We start from the raw sequence: 15,497 nt of genomic DNA on the forward strand, positions 1-15,497 counted from the left end.
AACACTGCTGATTTCTAAACATGAACATGTCTCGATATATGTTAAGCACAGCCATTGTAGGTGTGGCACATGGTAGGACCCAAATAAATATTAGTCCCATTGCACAACTCAGCCTGTACTCTGTGAAACTGTCTATGGCCTGGAGGTCCAGGGGATTCCTTACAGTACCAGCTGCCTCTATATCCCTATTTAGCACTCATGTGCACTCTTAGTGACACTGAAGTGCCCCAGTTTAAATTTCTGGAGACTAGAGACCTTTTCTTACACTTCCAATAAATTCTATAGCTTATAGCACAAATAAGAAGTATCTCTATCACTCAGGGTCCCAGCAAGAAATGACAACACTGTCAAATTAGGGCAATTTGGAGAGAGTTTAATAAAGTGAAATTTACAAAGAAATTGGAAGAGTAGAGAAATCATAATGTTGCACTACTCCAGTACCTATAGCTCTATTGTGACCACCTCTAAGTCCTAGAGGTTGAGAGGAGGGAGCAGTTTTGCAGAGAGGGCTTCCTCAATAAAAGCTGTGATTTTCATTGATACAGTCCATTCAGGACAACCTCTTGAAGCAGAAAGCAGGGTGGAGGGTGCATCTGGAGAGGAATCATAAGATGTCTGGTAACAGTTAACAACAGCATTGATTAAGAAAGGAGGGTAGGAGTACTGAGTCTTGGGGTGGAGGAATGTAAAGGCTATGGGGTGCTACCTGGCAATTCATGAGCCGAAAGCATCCCATCTTGGTAAATTTTTTTTGTATTTCTTCTGTCTGTAAGCTAAAGGATTTCACTTAATGATGTCTAAGTTCCCTGCTATGGTCATAGCCACTGTGACTAGGTCCTTAACAACATGGTCTTTTTTTTTTTTTTTTTTTTAAGATTTTATTCATTTGAGAGAGACAGAGCATGAGCGAGGAGAAGGTCAGAGATGAAGGAGACTCCCCACTGGGAGCCCAATGCGGGACTCGATGCCAGGACCCGGGATCATGACCTGAGCCGAAGGCAGTTGTCCAACCAACTGAGCCACCTAGGCGTCCCAACAACATGATCTTTAATTCTGATGGAGGAGGGGCACCTGGGTGGCTCAGTGGGTTAAAGCCCCTGCCTTCCGCTCAGGTCATGATCTCTGGATCCTGGGATCAAGCCCCGCATTGGGCGCTCTGCTCAGCAGGGAGCCTGCTTCCTTCTCTCTCTCTGCCTGCCTCTCTGCCTACTTGTGATCTGTCAAATAAATAAATAAAATCTTTAAAAAAAATTCTGATGGAGGAAAACCTTTCTTTTACTTTGCTTTTCAGAAGTATTTGTAGGTATTACAAACAGGTCTGAAGGAAAAATATGTTTAGACAAAAGATCTTAGCGATTTCTCACTAGTAAGTGGGGTCAATCTAATAAGCTTGCAGAGTGAAGTCATAGATAGTTAATTATCACAGGCTTGGATAAAATTAACCTACTACAAAGTTCACAACAAATACAATTTTCTATCACAAATATTTTAACATTGTTACTCTCATGATTGCAAATCAACAGCCTTTGGCATTATTAGAAATGATCTGTGTTACAGAGAAGTTTTCTGTCCTTGGCAAGTGGAGTGAACAAGTTACAGAATAAACATGGTAAAATAGTCACTAACTCTTTAACAAGATGTAAAAGGTGATTCAGAGCTTTGGGTTCTCAGTCTGGGTCAACAGTCTTCCGTTCTGTCGCCGTTTATTATTGAAGTGTTAACTGAGGCTTTGTAACTCTGACTCCGGCTAGATTTTCTGGCTAAGGTTACAGAAAAGGGGGGGTCATAATTCTCGGTTTCTACAAGAACCCTGAAAGAGAGGAACTGTCTTCATTTCAGCTGAGACAACTAGCCGATCTACGATTCAATCCACACGAAGGGCTATAGAGCCGCTGCCCTTTCCATCTGTCACTCGGAATTCTAACTTTCCCTTCTGTGACGCAGAGACTGCGGTCTGGGTAAAAGCCCCCGCGACCCGCCCAGCCGGCAGAAAAAAGGGCGCACGGCTGACCCGAACCCCGGCATTTGAGCGAAGGAGCCCCGCCTTTCCGGGCGGGACCCGAAGGGCGGAGCCTGCGGCCGCGGGAATCCCAAGCCCGCCCTCTTCCCCACCCCTCCGTGTGTCGCCATGGCCCCAGCTCTGCTCCTGATCCCTGCTGCCCTCGCCTCTTTTATCCTGGCCTTTGGCACCGGAGTGGAGTTCGTGCGCTTTACCTCTCTTCGGCCACTTCTTGGAGGGATCCCGGAGCCTGGTGGTCCGGGTGAGCGGGAGGGATCAAGGATGAGCTCTGGGGATGGAGGTGGAGCCGGACGAGAGGGAGGGAGGGCGGGGCTTGGAGACGAATGACAGGGGAAGTCCGGGAGAGGGAACTAGAACTGCGAAAGCTGGAGAAGCTTCAGGGCAGACCAGAGGGCTAAATTAGGAACTCAGAGATTAGCGGTTTGGAGAGGCGCGCGCGCGCGCGAGAGAGAGAGAGAGAGAGAGAGAGAACGAGAACTGGGTGGGGAGGAAAAGGGCGATAAGCAGAGGAAAGAAAGTGCTTTAAAGAGAGGAATATGGAAGGAAGAGTGTTCGAAAGAGGGAGCATTTAGACCACGGAAACAAGAGGGTCAGTCCCCTCTTCAGCCATATTCCTCCCCACTCTGAAGGAGGCCTGGGGAAAAGGGAAGAAGCAGGGAATGGAAAAGGTAGGCAAAGCCTGGAGAGGAAGCATTAAGACTCTTGAAGCATTAAGGGGAAATGGCCTGGGGCCCCAAGAAGAGAGTAGGATAGGGGATGTTTCCCCTAACCCTCTTGATCTTTTGTCCCTTTCTTCAACTCCCCCTAGATGCCCGCCAGGGATGGCTGGCTGCCCTGCAGGACCGCAGTATCCTTGTCCCCCTGGCTTGGGATCTGGGTCTCCTCCTACTTTTTGTGGGGCAGCACAGCCTCATGGCAACTGAGACAGTGAAGGCGTGGATGTCTCGATATTTCGGGGTCCTTCAGAGGTCACTGTATGTCGCATGCACTGCCCTGGCCTTGCAGGTATGAGGCCTTGGCCACTGAGTCCCAAGAGAAACTGTCTGTGATAAGGGTGTCCTAGACTGGAGCGGCAAAAGGCCTTCTGAAAATGTGGGTTTAGGAAGAGAACTGAGGGTGTTGAGGACTCTCATCTCAGCTTTCATTCCTCTACAGCACATATTCTCCTTATCAAGAATGGTGTACCATTACTCATTCCCCAAGCAGATATGTGCATTCTCACCTTTGCAACCTTGTTCATGTTGTTCTGCTTGAGATTCCCCTTAGTGACATCTCTTCAGACCTCTTCCCTAGGTCTCAAGAGAAGGCTTCACAGTTAGCATTCACTTGTCTTCTCAGTGAGTGCTTGGTACTTTATGTACCTATCTGGTTACCCCCATCTGGTCTGCAAGCCCTCAGGGTAGATATAGGTCATCCTTACATCCTTGGGACCCCACCCTAGGACCCCCACTTAGGACCCCCACCACCCCTATGTGGTGACTTTTTGTGATGTTCATGTAGAGGTGGGGAGAGCTGCAGGCCAGCCTGGGTTGGGGGGCAGCCTCTGGGTCTAAGTCTTTCAAGGTAGGCTGCTGAGATACCCAGCCCCACATCCTTCCCCAGTTGGTGATGCGGTACTGGGAACCTGTACCTAGAGGCCCTGTGTTGTGGGAGGCTCGGGCCGAACCATGGGCCACCTGGGTGCCCCTGCTCTGCTTTGTGCTCCACGTCATATCCTGGCTCCTCATCTTCAGCATCCTTCTCGTCTTTGACTACGCCGAGCTCATGGGCCTCAAACAGGTGAGGCTCCCAGATTCCTACCTGAGACCTAGGATTCCTTCCAGAATGCCTTTTTCCCTTCCAAGGATTTCCCTCCTCCTTCTCCCATGCTCTTCCACCTTCCTCTTCTTTCAACTCCCTTACCTACCTTCCTTTCTTATAAGACAGTCTCCCCTCAGCGTTCTGTCAAAGGCCTGAAACCATGGGCCTACTGGGACTGGGGAAGGTTCATGAACCAGAGATGAGGATCAGGGGTCCTGGTCTCAGGAGGGTGGTCTTTGGGCCTGAGTTACAGAAGGGGAAGTTTCCTGGAAGGGGAGGAAAGAGATCGCTAAGTTGCAAAAGGGGCTTGATCCCATTTCTAAGCTGTTCTCCCTTCTAGGTGTACTACCATGTGCTGGGGCTTGGTGAGCCTCTGGCCCTGAAGTCTCCCCGGGCTCTAAGACTCTTCTCCCATTTGCGCCACCCAGTGTGTGTGGAACTGCTGACGGTGCTGTGGGTCGTACCCACCCTGGGCACTGACCGCCTCCTCCTTGCTCTCCTCCTTACCCTCTATCTGGGCCTGGCTCATGGACTTGACCAGCAAGACCTCCGCTACCTCCGGGCCCAGTTACAAAGAAAACTCCACCTGCTCTCCCGGCCCCAGGAAGGTGAGGCCAAGTGAGGAGCTAACCTGGTTCCAAGCCCGGCATTTTCTCTCCTTTAACATCCAGGCCCTGGCTGCTTCAGACCAGAAGCCGAAATTCATGGACTGAAGGGGCTGTCCCTTCCCCTGTTTGAGCTTCCACTCCTTGGGCCCAGCACCATAACCTAAATTCTGAGTTTCAACCACTGGACTCCAAGATCTAACTTCTCACCAGCCTGGAAGAGGGGATAGGGAACTTACCTGTCTCCTCAGTTCAGGGCTTGACACCCCCCTCCCAACATACACACCTTAAGAACCTCCTCATAAGGAAGAAGGGAGGACCTGACCACTTCCCTCCCACTGTTACTCCCTTCTGCACCTCAGGGATCCCCCTTCTCCTCCTCTGGCTTCCCCTTCTAGGAGTGGGACCAGGGTCTGCAGGTTTGATAATGCCTGCCCTCCAGGCTCCGAGTGCCAGCCCCCTGACTAGCCTTGCCTGCTCCTTAGGCGCTGGCCCTAGGCTCTGTCCTCTAACCTAGTTGAAAGGATCCTCTCGCTTTTCATTTTGGGTGACTAAGAGCTCTCTGCTCTCCCGAGGAACACGCGCAGCAGAAAAATAAAATTCAGCCTGTTTTTTCTACATATGGTATGCAGTCTATCGGTGTTTCTCTAGCTAGAGGGGCTGACTTTGGAAAGGAGGGCAAGCGGAGCCGGGCACATCAAACTGGAATCTGGGCAACCACCGCGCCCTCTGGCGACCGCTGCGGTCAGGCCCAACCCCGTTTCCCTAGAGAGGCCCAGTCCCCCCTCCTCCAAATCCCCCAGTTTGCCTCGCTGCAGAGCAGGGAACCCAAGGGAGACAGGTTGAAGGCAAACAGTGGGACAGCGGCTCTGCTGTGGGATCCAGTTCCCATAGCTGTTGGCTTCGGAGTACCTCTACTGCCGTCCCGTTCCCCACGGGCCCACCACAGCCTGGTGGCGGCCCCGGACCCCGCAGTAACAAAGGCCGGCCAGGGGAGGCAAAAGCGTGGGGAGGAGCAGCAGGAGATGGAAGGGCGGGCCCGGCTGTAGCAGCTGCTGCTTCCTCTCCAAGTCCCTCAAGGGGCCTGAGTCACGGGCGGCTGCCTTGGGTCGGCGAGCTCGGGGCGAGGGTCTGGACACCTGGGTTCTCCGGGGCTACGGAGAGGGAGCGGGGCGTGGTCCATGGGGACAGAAATTCAGGGCCAGGGATTGCGGCGGGAAAAGAGTCCGCGAGCCTAGTCCCACGCGAGGTCTCCAGAGCGAGGCTCCGCCCCTCGGGCCCCGCCCGCGCCCCCTTCCCACTCCGCATTGTCCTCAGACAAAGCGGTCGCCGCCCCCTGCCCGGCCCCCAGGTCTCTGTCTCGGTCCCTCCTCCTCGACTCCCCTCTTTCCCTCCTCCTCTCCTTCCCTCCTCCCCTCCCTCCTGTCTCCGGATCTCTCTCGGTCCCACTCTCCTCCTCTTCCTCTCTCCTCCCTCCGGACGCCAGGCTCCTCCGCACCCCCTCCCCTGGGAGCCCCGACGGCTTGTGAGTTGACTGAGGGGCTTCAGACTTGGGGAGGGGGTGTCTCCTGTCTCCCGTCCCCGGTCCGGACCTAGGGCTGTCTCCTCTTTGTGACGGGATTGCCTGTCCGAGCGGTCCGAGCTGGGTGGGAATGGCCGGCTATGTCAGGACTCCCCGAGAGCAGAGACTCAGGCATAGGACTGGCAGGCTCGGATGAGCGGAGCCGTGGAGAGGGTACTCTGCACGCCAGGGTCTCGGGCTCGGCGGGTGGGAGAGGCAGGTGGTGGTGACGGGACCGGGTGGGGGTGGACGCCAGGGTTCTGGGAACGTGCTGGCAGCCCAGACACCCGGGTTCCGAAAGTCCCCAAGGGAGGGTATTTCCCCCGAGCTGTCTGGGGGCGGAGTGCAGGGTGGCGGCTGGGGGGCCGGAGAGGCGTGGCCGGAGTCGAGCTGGGAGGGGAGCCGGGACCTCCCAGGCCCGCGCTGAGACGCGCCCGGCGGCTCCCGCGGAGCTCCATTTCCCCTCTGCCCCCTGATTCCCCCGCTCCCCTAGACCTCTCCACTCCCCGCCCCTCCTCACCGCTCCGACACCCCCTCAAGTCCCACCATCCCCTCTCGGGCGGGATTCCCTGATCTCCCTTCCCACTCTAACCGCCTCGGGGTAACGGTGGGGAAGCCTCGCCTGAACCCTAACACCCCCTATCCCTCCCGGCCTCTCTTTTCTCTCTCTTCTCTCATTCCGACTTTTTCCGCCCTTCTCTTCTCTCACATCCTCGGGACTGTCTTTGATACCATTAATCCTGTGCTGCCAAATCTGACTCCTGCGGCTTTGCCCTGAATCTCTCTTCTTCCTCTCAGGGCCACGACCCCACCCCCACTTGGCCCCCAGCCTTTTCACTTTTGTTTTCTCCTTTCTTTGCCCTCCATCTTCTCACTCTTTCCCTCTGTCTTTACCCTCAGCTCCTGTGCCTATCTCTGTGTCCCACCTCTCCCCCCTCTACTTCCTCTCCCCCCACCCCCAGTTTCACCTCTGGGCCTCTGGAGCCTCTCTTTCCTGTTCTCTGGCCCCAGCACTCCCTACCCTCACCTCAGCGGGACCATGGCCACCATCCCAGACTGGAAGCTACAGCTGCTAGCCCGCCGACGGCAGGAGGAGGCAGCCCTTCGTGGCCGGGAGAAGGCAGAGCGGGAGCGTCTGTCCCAGATGCCAGCCTGGAAGCGGGGACTCCTGGAGCGTCGCCGAGCCAAGCTTGGTCTGTCTCCTGGAGAACCTAGCCCTGCACCTGGGACTACAGAGGCTGGACCTCCAGACTCAGATGAGTCGGCTGTCCTCCTGGAGGCCATTGGGCCAGTGCACCAGAACCGATTCATTCGGCAGGAGCGCCAGCAGCAGCAGCAACAGCAGCGGAATGAAGAGTTACTTGCAGAGAGAAGGCCTGGGCCTTTGGAGGCCCGAGATCGGAGACCCAGCCCTGGGGAGATGCGGGATCAGAGCCCCAAGGGAAGAGAGTCAAAAGAAGAGCGGCTCAGTCCCAGGGAGACCAGAGAGAGGAGGCTGGGGATAGGGGGAGCCCGAGAGTTGAGCCCCAGGCCTGTAGAGGCTTGGGACTGGAGGCAGAGCCCTGGAGAGGCTGGAGACAGGAGCTCCAGACTGTCAGAGGCCCGGAAATGGAGGCTGAGCCCCGGAGAAACTCCAGAGTGGAGTCTGAGACTGGCAGAGCCTGGAGAACAAAGCCCCAGGAGAAAAGAGGTGGTGGAAAGTAGACTGAGCCCTGCAGAGTCTGACAACCAGAAGTTGGGGCTGACAGAGTCGCATAAATGGAGGCCTGACTCTGGAGAGTCTCAGGAACAGAGTTTGGTACAACTGGAGGCATCAGAGTGGAGGCTGAGCTCAAAAGAAGAAAGAAAAGACTGTTCGGAGGAATGTGGGAGAAAAGAAGAGAGACCAGTTCCAAGGCTGGCCTCAGAAGAGATTACAGAGCTGTCAGAGACCCTGACAAGGGAGGCTCCAGACAGCAGCTCCAGAGAAGTGGAGGCAGGAGAGCAAAGGCCCACCCCTGTGGAGGATGGTGAGAGGAGCCTGAGGCTGACAGAAGGATGGAAATGGACCCTGAACTCTGGAAAGGCTCGAGAATGGACACCCAGGGACACAGAGGCTCAGACTCAGAAACTAGTCCCCCCAGAGTCTGCTGAGAAGTATTTGGGGCCTCTTGGTACTGAGGCTGGAGAAGGGGAGGCTGAGAAGGAGAAGGCGGGGGCTCAGGGCAGGCCTCTGAGAACCCTGCAGAACTACAGCTCTGTGCCCTCCCCCTTCCCACCAGAGGACGCTGGGACTGGAGGCTCTAGAAGGCAGGAAGAGGAAGCAGTGGATCTCCGGCCCCCACCAGCTGCCCCTCTGTCTCCCCCACCCCCAGCCCCACCTGCCCCCCAGCCCCCTGGGGATCCCCTCATGAACCGTCTGTTCTATGGGGTGAAGGCAGGGCCAGGGGTGGGGGCCCCTCGCCGCAGTGGACACACCTTCACAGTCAACCCCCGGCGGTCCGTACCCCCTGCAGCCCCCACCACTCCTGCCACCCCAGCCACAGCTGATGCGGCAGTCCCTGGAGCTGGGAAGAAGCGGTACCCGACTGCCGAGGAGATCTTGGTTCTGGGGGGCTACCTCCGCCTCAGCCGCAGCTGCCTTGTCAAGGGGTCCCCTGAAAGGCACCACAAACAGGTAGGGAGCAGCCAAGTCAGACTTCTCAGAAGCCTGCTCCTCAGTTCTCTCTGGCCTTTCTTTTTTATATCCCCGTATTCTTGTCCTCCTCTATTCTTTCTTGTGAATTCCTGCCACCACCCTTCCTCCTCTATACACACCCTTCTTTCTTGTAGAGCTCATTTTCCATTCATTTCCAAGCCCAAGGATCCTGCCCCAAATCAAGTGCTGTCCATGGGTGTGTCTCACAGGGTGTGCCCAGGCTGCTCACTTGTCATCCCTTCAGGCTCTGGGTCCTTCCTCCCCACCACCTCAGCTCCCCCTCTTCCCCCCGCAGTCCCATTTCTTCCCTTCCTTTCCTCTGAGTCTGTGACCGAATCTAGCCCTTCTGGTGGGAGACCTGAACCAAGGCTACAGCCTAGAATCTGTGAGAGCAGGGTTTTCAGTTGAAAGCACATACAGCCTTCCAGTGGAGTGAATGTTGGGCAGGAACCCGGCAGAGGCACAAGGGGTGGCTTTGGGGTAGGGAGAAATGGCAGGGAGAAGCGAGTGGAGAAGGGTCTCAGTCCCAAGGCAAAGAGGGGAGAGCTGAACAAGGGGACATCCTAGGATGGGGGCAGAGGAATGGAATAGGGCTGGAGGGCAGAGAAAAGACTTCTGAACCCCGAGTCAGCTCCATGGGAGAGGCGCACACAGAGGCCATTTGAAGTGGGTGACCTCAGGGTTGCACACCCTCAGCTGGGCCACTGCTTTAGACAGTGCTCCCTTCTCTCTTGGGACAAGAAAAGCCTTCTCTTCTTCCAAAATCTGCCCCCCCCAACTCCTCACTCCCCTTCTTCCTTCCTCCCTGGGCTTCCCCTTCCTCCCTAGGACTGCCTCAGCAGTTGGTTTTCCCCATTTTCCCCTCTCTTCCTGCTGCCCTGGTCTCTCCCTCCCTTTGGGGTAGCAAAAGAGAGAAGTGAATTTGGAGGCACTGTGCTGAGAGCAAGGAATACAATGGGAGTTGGGGACAGGGGTGGGGGCTGAGGCCAGCAAAGGGTCAGAGGTTAAAACTGGAAAAAGGACAAGGTGCAGGAAGTGGGAGCAGCTAGGCTTCTTGCCCTGGCTTCAGCCCAACCCCTTCCTTACACACCAACCAGTTTCCAGCTTGCAAATCTCTAAGGAGAGAGAGGTCCCTGCAGGGACAGGGAAGCCCTTCCTAGTCTCCAGTCCTCATCTCACCTGACATCCTCAGATTTGGTTTTCTTGTGTGTACCCTGTCAGTGGGAAACCACAGGGACCAGAGACCTAGATTGAGCTTTCAGGTCACTTGATTCCCCCAATTCATCTTCATGTGGAGCTCAGGCTCCCACACCTGAGCTGTGGTACCTGAGTCTGTCCTGAGCACTCTGACTGCTACCAGCCCCTTTCCCTTTGGGCTGGGCAGATGAGAGGAGGTAGGTCAGGAACTGCCAGCATGAGGTGTTCAGACAAGTCACTTCCTACTGAGGTTGGCCTGTGCCTTTGGGGAGGAAGAGCAAAGGGAGGCATGAAGTTTGGGGCCCAAAGCTGGGGCCCATATGAGTGCAGGGCAGGACCTTTCATAGTGACCCTACCTAGGTCAGGGAGTAGGGGAGCCGGAAGCAGATCACCCAAACAGGAAGCCTGGGGTGGGGGCCGGAAGGCTGGTATGGCTGAGTGGGGAACCGCTGGGCCCTGGGCCTGCCAGAACCGCTCAGGATGTGGTGAGAGAATAAGGAAGCCCTGGCTGCTCTGGGGGTGGGGGTGGGGAGAAGCAGCACAGAGTTTTCTAGACCCAGACACCTCCCCCTCCACCCTGTCTCAGGCCTCCTTCCCTCTCTGCACCCTGCTCAGCAGGGACTAGCATGCCTTGTCCCAGCTCTGACCCAACCCACTTGCTGGGAGACCACAGGACTGCCCTCCCCCATAACTTCTGTTGGCAAGCTAAAGCCATCAAACATATCCTTGCCACGGGAGAGAAATCCCAGCCCTGCCCTGTGGCTGGTGCCCTTCCCTAAAGGCCCAGAGATGGGCTCCTCCCCTCTCTGGCCCCCTTAAGACTTTATATAGCTGATGGGAGTGGAGCAAGTGAGTCACACCCCTCTGTTTCCTCACACCCCCACCCCACCCCCAACTCCCATGCAGGCTGTGCATTCCTGAGAAGTCCAGTCAGAAGTTGGGGGGGGGGAGGGGTGGAGGGGGCTCTGAAGAGAAGCAGGGTTAGGGAAGAAAGACAAACATGACTGATAGCAAATAAAATGAATCCTTTTTCAGAGTGGATAATAAATTGTAGAGCTTGTTATCCCAAAGGGGATGTGAAAAGAAAACAAATGGGTCCCCAGAAGTCTGAATAAATCTGTCAGTAACAGAACCAGAAGTGGTCCCTTTTGAACAGCTGGAATGTAAGGGATCTGGCTGCTGTCACTCATCTCTACCAGCAGTTCCACAGACAGTGTGCCTCCCACATTGTTCCCCAGTGTTGATTCTCTGTGGGGACCACTGTCTGAGGTCTGGACCAACCCTTCCTTACTCCCTGTAGCAACTTTCATGCTCTTATGGACAGCAGACAAAAGATCACAAATAAGTAAATTCTCTGGTACATTAGAAGGTGGTAGGTAAATGATTAAGGCGGCGGGGGTGGGGTGGTGGTTAGAACAGGGAAAGTGGAACCTTGAGGGCCAGAAAGTTGGGGGAGTGAATATGAACTTCAAATAGGGTGACGAAGACAGGGAGCCACAGGGATATTTGGGGAAAGAGCGTTCCTGGTAGAAGGAATAGCCAATGCAAAGGCCCCAGAATGGGAGTGTCCTTGGTGGGCTTGACGAGGGTGGCCAGAATGGGAGCAGATGCCTGAGAGGTGAGGTGGGATGTGACACAGTGGAAATACCCTGTGCGCCTTAGGCTCTAACTTTTCCTCCCAGTGAGATGAGCCAGTGCATGGTTTGGAGCCAAGGAGGCGGAGTTCCAGCTTCCCTTGGGGACCCAGGTTTCGCATTCCTTACAGCCTTTAGCATCCACCTGTCCAGCCACCCCTACCCACCCACCCCAGCTGCACTCTTCTCACATCCCAGCCCATGTGGAGACACAAGGAAGCAGAGCCCAAGGTCCGAGTTTCCCAAACAGGTGCCTGGGAAGACCTGAGTAGATCATCTGGACCTTTCCAAGTAGTTCACAGGGAATCCTCCTGTTTGTCTCCTTAATTGCTTCGGCTCCCAGAGGTAATCCCACTCTGCTCCTGCGCCCTGAGCTTCTTAAAAGGGCAAAGGGGAAGGGTAGAAAGGCGCTGAGAACAGCTGGGCCTCGCCTGCTCTTGGGACAGTGTGTTTGTGGGTTTTCTGCTCTCTCCAGGTCCCCTCTGGCCTTTTGCCTCTGTCTCTGCTTGCCTTTCCTGGTGCATTCTCCACTGCAACCTGTGTTTGCATGGACTTTCCTCTTTGCCCTTGTCACCCCGCCTAGCTGTACCTTTCAGGGACTTAAGGGCCCATCTCCCCTGTGTGTTAGGGGAGAGTCTGGTTTCCTCTGGGCCTTTTGGTAGATCTCTTCTTCCCTCCCAGGCCCCAGCCCCACTTTGTTGTTGGTCCACTCCAGCTACAGGAGAAGAGTGAGGGGAGCAGGAGGGCACCGGTGTCAGAGTCCGGGGTTTCCCCAGGAACTTCAAGGAGCTGGGGTGTGGAAACTAATGGCTTGGCTTGGCTTTTGCCTGGGACTGCCTCCAGCCAGCTACTTCCTGCCAGGTCAAACTTCCCTCCTCCTCCAGGAAGCCTTCCTGGTTCCCCTCAGGATGCCCAAAGAGTCAGTTCTGATTACAGGAGTTATCTCCATATATTTTCAATTCTTTTTTATTTTTTTTTTATTTATTTTTTTTTAAAGATTTTATTTATTCATTTGACAGAGAGAAATCACAAGTACACTGAGAGGCAGGCAGAGAGAGAGAGAAGGAAGCAGGCTCCCTGCTGAGCAGAGAGCCCGATGCGGGACTCGATCCCAGGACCCTGAGACCACGACCCGAGCCGAAGGCAGCGGCTTAACCCACTGAGCCACCCAGGCGCCCCTATTTTCAATTCTTTTTATCCTTCCACCACCCGCAGTCTAAAGAGTTGGGACCCAAGTCCTGTATTAATCACTTCTGCCACCTCTGCCCCAGCTCAAGCCAAAGTCTGATGTTTTGGAAATAAGATAGAAGAAGGAAATTTGGGATTAGAAAGCCTGTATCAAAAGGAAAACTGGACCCCTGGAACCTCGGGCAAAGTCAGTAGGGTGCCCAAATCCAGCTCCCCCCCTCCCTTGCATTTGCTCCCTGTACTAAATTCTGGGCCTCCCCGCAACCGCACCCCGTTCTCTCCCACTTCAGCTCAAGATCTCCTTCAGCGAGACAGCATTGGAGACCACGTACCAATACCCCTCCGAGAGTTCGGTGCTGGAGGAGCTGGGCCCGGAGCCTGAGACTCCCAGTGCTTCCAGCCCCGCAGCGGCACAACCCGACGAAGAGGAGGATGAGGAGGAGCTGCTGCTGCTCCAGCGGGAGCTCCAGGGCGGGCTGCGCACCAAGGCCCTGATCGTGGGTGAGCTGAGGCTCCGCCTGTCCGAGGGCACCCCCTGGTGCTCAGAATGGGCACTGCGGTCCGGGAGGGAAAGGGAGGAATTAATGTGGGCGCTTCGAAGAGGCTTGACGGGATCTCTAGCCCCACCCACTCCTTTACAAATGGGGAAATCGAGGTCTTGGGAAGTGAGATGCACAGGGGCTCTCCAGATTTCAAAACTAGGAATCTTTCTGAGCGCAGTAGTGTGGTTAAAAATACAGGGTGTGGATCAGACAGGCCTGCATTCGAATTCCATCTTGTCTCTTGCCTGTGGTGTATGTAACCTCCAGGAAATCACCTAACCTCTGGCCTCCGTTTATTAATTCTGAAATGCGTTTGATAATAACCACCTCCTGGGGTTTCCAGGAGGAATTTTTATGAAGCATCTTGGAACTCTGGCTGGACATCAAATTATTTCGCCCTATCTGGGGTTATTGTGTGATTAAAAGAGTTGTGAGAATGCCTGACACAGAATGCAAGTCACATGAGTGATGGCTGCTGTCACTGTAGTAGCAAGCACTTGGCTTGGAGGATATTATAAGCCTTACGTTCAGTGTAGAGGGTAAGTGGGGAAGGTAGGAGGCCCTCACTCATTCCCTACTATTATTGCTTCCTCTCCCACAGATGAGTCCTGTCGGAGGTGACGTTCTTTCAACATAGAGTCTATACCCTGGTTTCCCGGAACTGAAGATCCTGGAGCCCAGAAGACTGAGAATAGAGAGACCCTGAAAATGAGCTTGGCAGGGAAGGGCAACCGATATCTTCCAACTTGCTTTCCTCATCCTGTTTTTGGGGGCAGAGCTAGTCTCCCAGTTTCCACCCTCACCAAAGGTCCCTGGTTTGAGTGTGTCGTGCTGATGGCATCCTAGATGATTCAAACGTGAGCATCAAGTCCTGAGGAGGATCACAGCACTCACTGGGGCTGGAGGTGGAGTACCTCCTCCACCTCCATGGGTGGGTTACCCTCTCCCTTCAGCTTCCTTGACTCCCAACCATTCCCTGGGGGCTCTTAGGATTTAAGTACTCTTCCTGGGCAGCCTGCCCCCACTCCATTTACAAGCCCCTCTCCTTCCTATTCTGTAGGCCACTGCCCTTTTGTTTATACCTCCTGCCTCCTCTCTTGACCACCAGCCTGGTTTACAAACCCCATTAGCTCCCAGCCCCACCTGTCAAAGTCCCAGGTTTACAACGACACCTACTTGTTGAATCCATGTGGAACCCTCTCCCTTGTCCCTGGCGCTTGCCTCATTGGGGGTGTGGCTTCCTCCACTTTTGCTCAGTATTACTGTACCTTAGTTTTCCCCAAGAAGGAAGGATGGGGATCTTAGACCTGTACCCCCCATCTAATTATTTAATTCTGTTCCTTCCAGTGGTCCACAACTGAATTGAATTGCAAGGGTGAGGGGCGACTAATAAGGCACCTCTTCCCCATTTCTCCTTCCTTATCAACTGCCTGTTTTGTTTGTTTGTTTTTTAAGTTTTCCTTAATAAAATGGAGTTCTCTCCAACTCTCCTGCTGCTTTTCCTTCTTTAGAAAAAAAGTGTGGGTGGGGGAGGCTGTCTGTTCCTCATTCCAAGTCTCTCCCGTCTTCCCACTGGCCATGAAGAGGTAGTGGCCATGGCTGCGGGAGGGAAAAATGGGGATGAAACAGGAACTCAGCATTGACATGAAGAAAGGGCTTGGGAGAGCCCCATACCTGTTTCTCAAAGGACTGGCAGGAAAAGGACTGGTTTGAGGAAGGGTAGGAGGAATCCACTAAGCTGGAAGTGCCACAAGAGCAGACTATTTCAGCGGGGTTTAATGAGGCATCCCCATGCCTTGCAAAATTACTCCTAGTGCACTTGCAGAGTTATTACCAGAATGAATGACTGAACAAATATATGAATAGATGAAAAAAGCTAAAATACTGGAAGCAGAGGACACTCTGAATTGAAGGATTCTAGTATTTAGAAGGCTGCTAGAAGCAGCCAGCTTACACTAACTAGTGTATAACAATCGCTAATCTAGGGGCATTTATTCCAAGACTCAAGACCATAAATAATAAGTCTAAAACTGCTGCAAAATATAGTGTATGTAGAGAAGGGCAGTTTCCTGAAAAACAGTCTCTGAAAGACCATGGGTTTTATATTTCTCAAGGTTTAATTAAAAACCATTGATAATTCAAGGCTTTGTTGCCCAACTATAGTTCACTGGGAGATTTTCCCATTTCAAAGAATTTCTTTCTTCTACAAATGTGGCAGATCTATAGTTCACTTATCAGGGTTTTGTTTGTTTGTTTGTTTGTTTTGTTTTTTT

General features: G+C 54.0%; 2 protein-coding genes across 5 annotated transcripts; both read left to right on the forward strand.

Annotated features, from left to right (window-relative positions):
* Positions 1-1,731: 1,731 nt before the first annotated feature.
* NRM (nurim) lies at positions 1,732-5,045 on the forward strand. 2 transcript variants are annotated; one of them, XM_059179040.1, is made up of 4 exons: positions 1,973-2,261; positions 2,829-3,025; positions 3,623-3,799; positions 4,161-5,045. In XM_059179040.1, the coding sequence occupies exons 1-4, from the start codon at positions 2,129-2,131 to the stop codon at positions 4,440-4,442; spliced, it is 789 nt and encodes a 262-aa protein (XP_059035023.1). In that variant the 5' UTR covers positions 1,973-2,128; the 3' UTR covers positions 4,443-5,045. The 2 variants fall into 2 exon arrangements, with proteins under 2 accessions (XP_059035024.1, XP_059035023.1); XM_059179041.1 differs by lacking the exon at positions 3,623-3,799 and having other exon boundaries at positions 1,732-2,261.
* A 457-nt stretch (positions 5,046-5,502) lies between these two features.
* Positions 5,503-14,709, forward strand: PPP1R18 (protein phosphatase 1 regulatory subunit 18). 3 transcript variants are annotated; one of them, XM_059179031.1, is made up of 4 exons: positions 5,503-5,950; positions 6,785-8,642; positions 12,973-13,183; positions 13,826-14,709. In XM_059179031.1, exons 2-4 carry the CDS (start codon positions 7,026-7,028, stop codon positions 13,843-13,845), a joined length of 1,848 nt encoding a protein of 615 aa, XP_059035014.1. In that variant the 5' UTR covers positions 5,503-5,950; positions 6,785-7,025; the 3' UTR covers positions 13,846-14,709. The 3 variants fall into 3 exon arrangements, with proteins under 3 accessions (XP_059035014.1, XP_059035015.1, XP_059035013.1); XM_059179032.1 differs by having other exon boundaries at positions 6,998-8,642; XM_059179030.1 differs by lacking the exon at positions 5,503-5,950 and having other exon boundaries at positions 5,957-8,642.
* The last annotated feature ends 788 nt before the right edge of the window (positions 14,710-15,497 follow it).

This window comes from Mustela lutreola, chromosome 6 (genome assembly GCF_030435805.1).
Source record: "Mustela lutreola isolate mMusLut2 chromosome 6, mMusLut2.pri, whole genome shotgun sequence".
Taxonomy (NCBI): Eukaryota; Metazoa; Chordata; class Mammalia; order Carnivora; family Mustelidae; genus Mustela; species Mustela lutreola.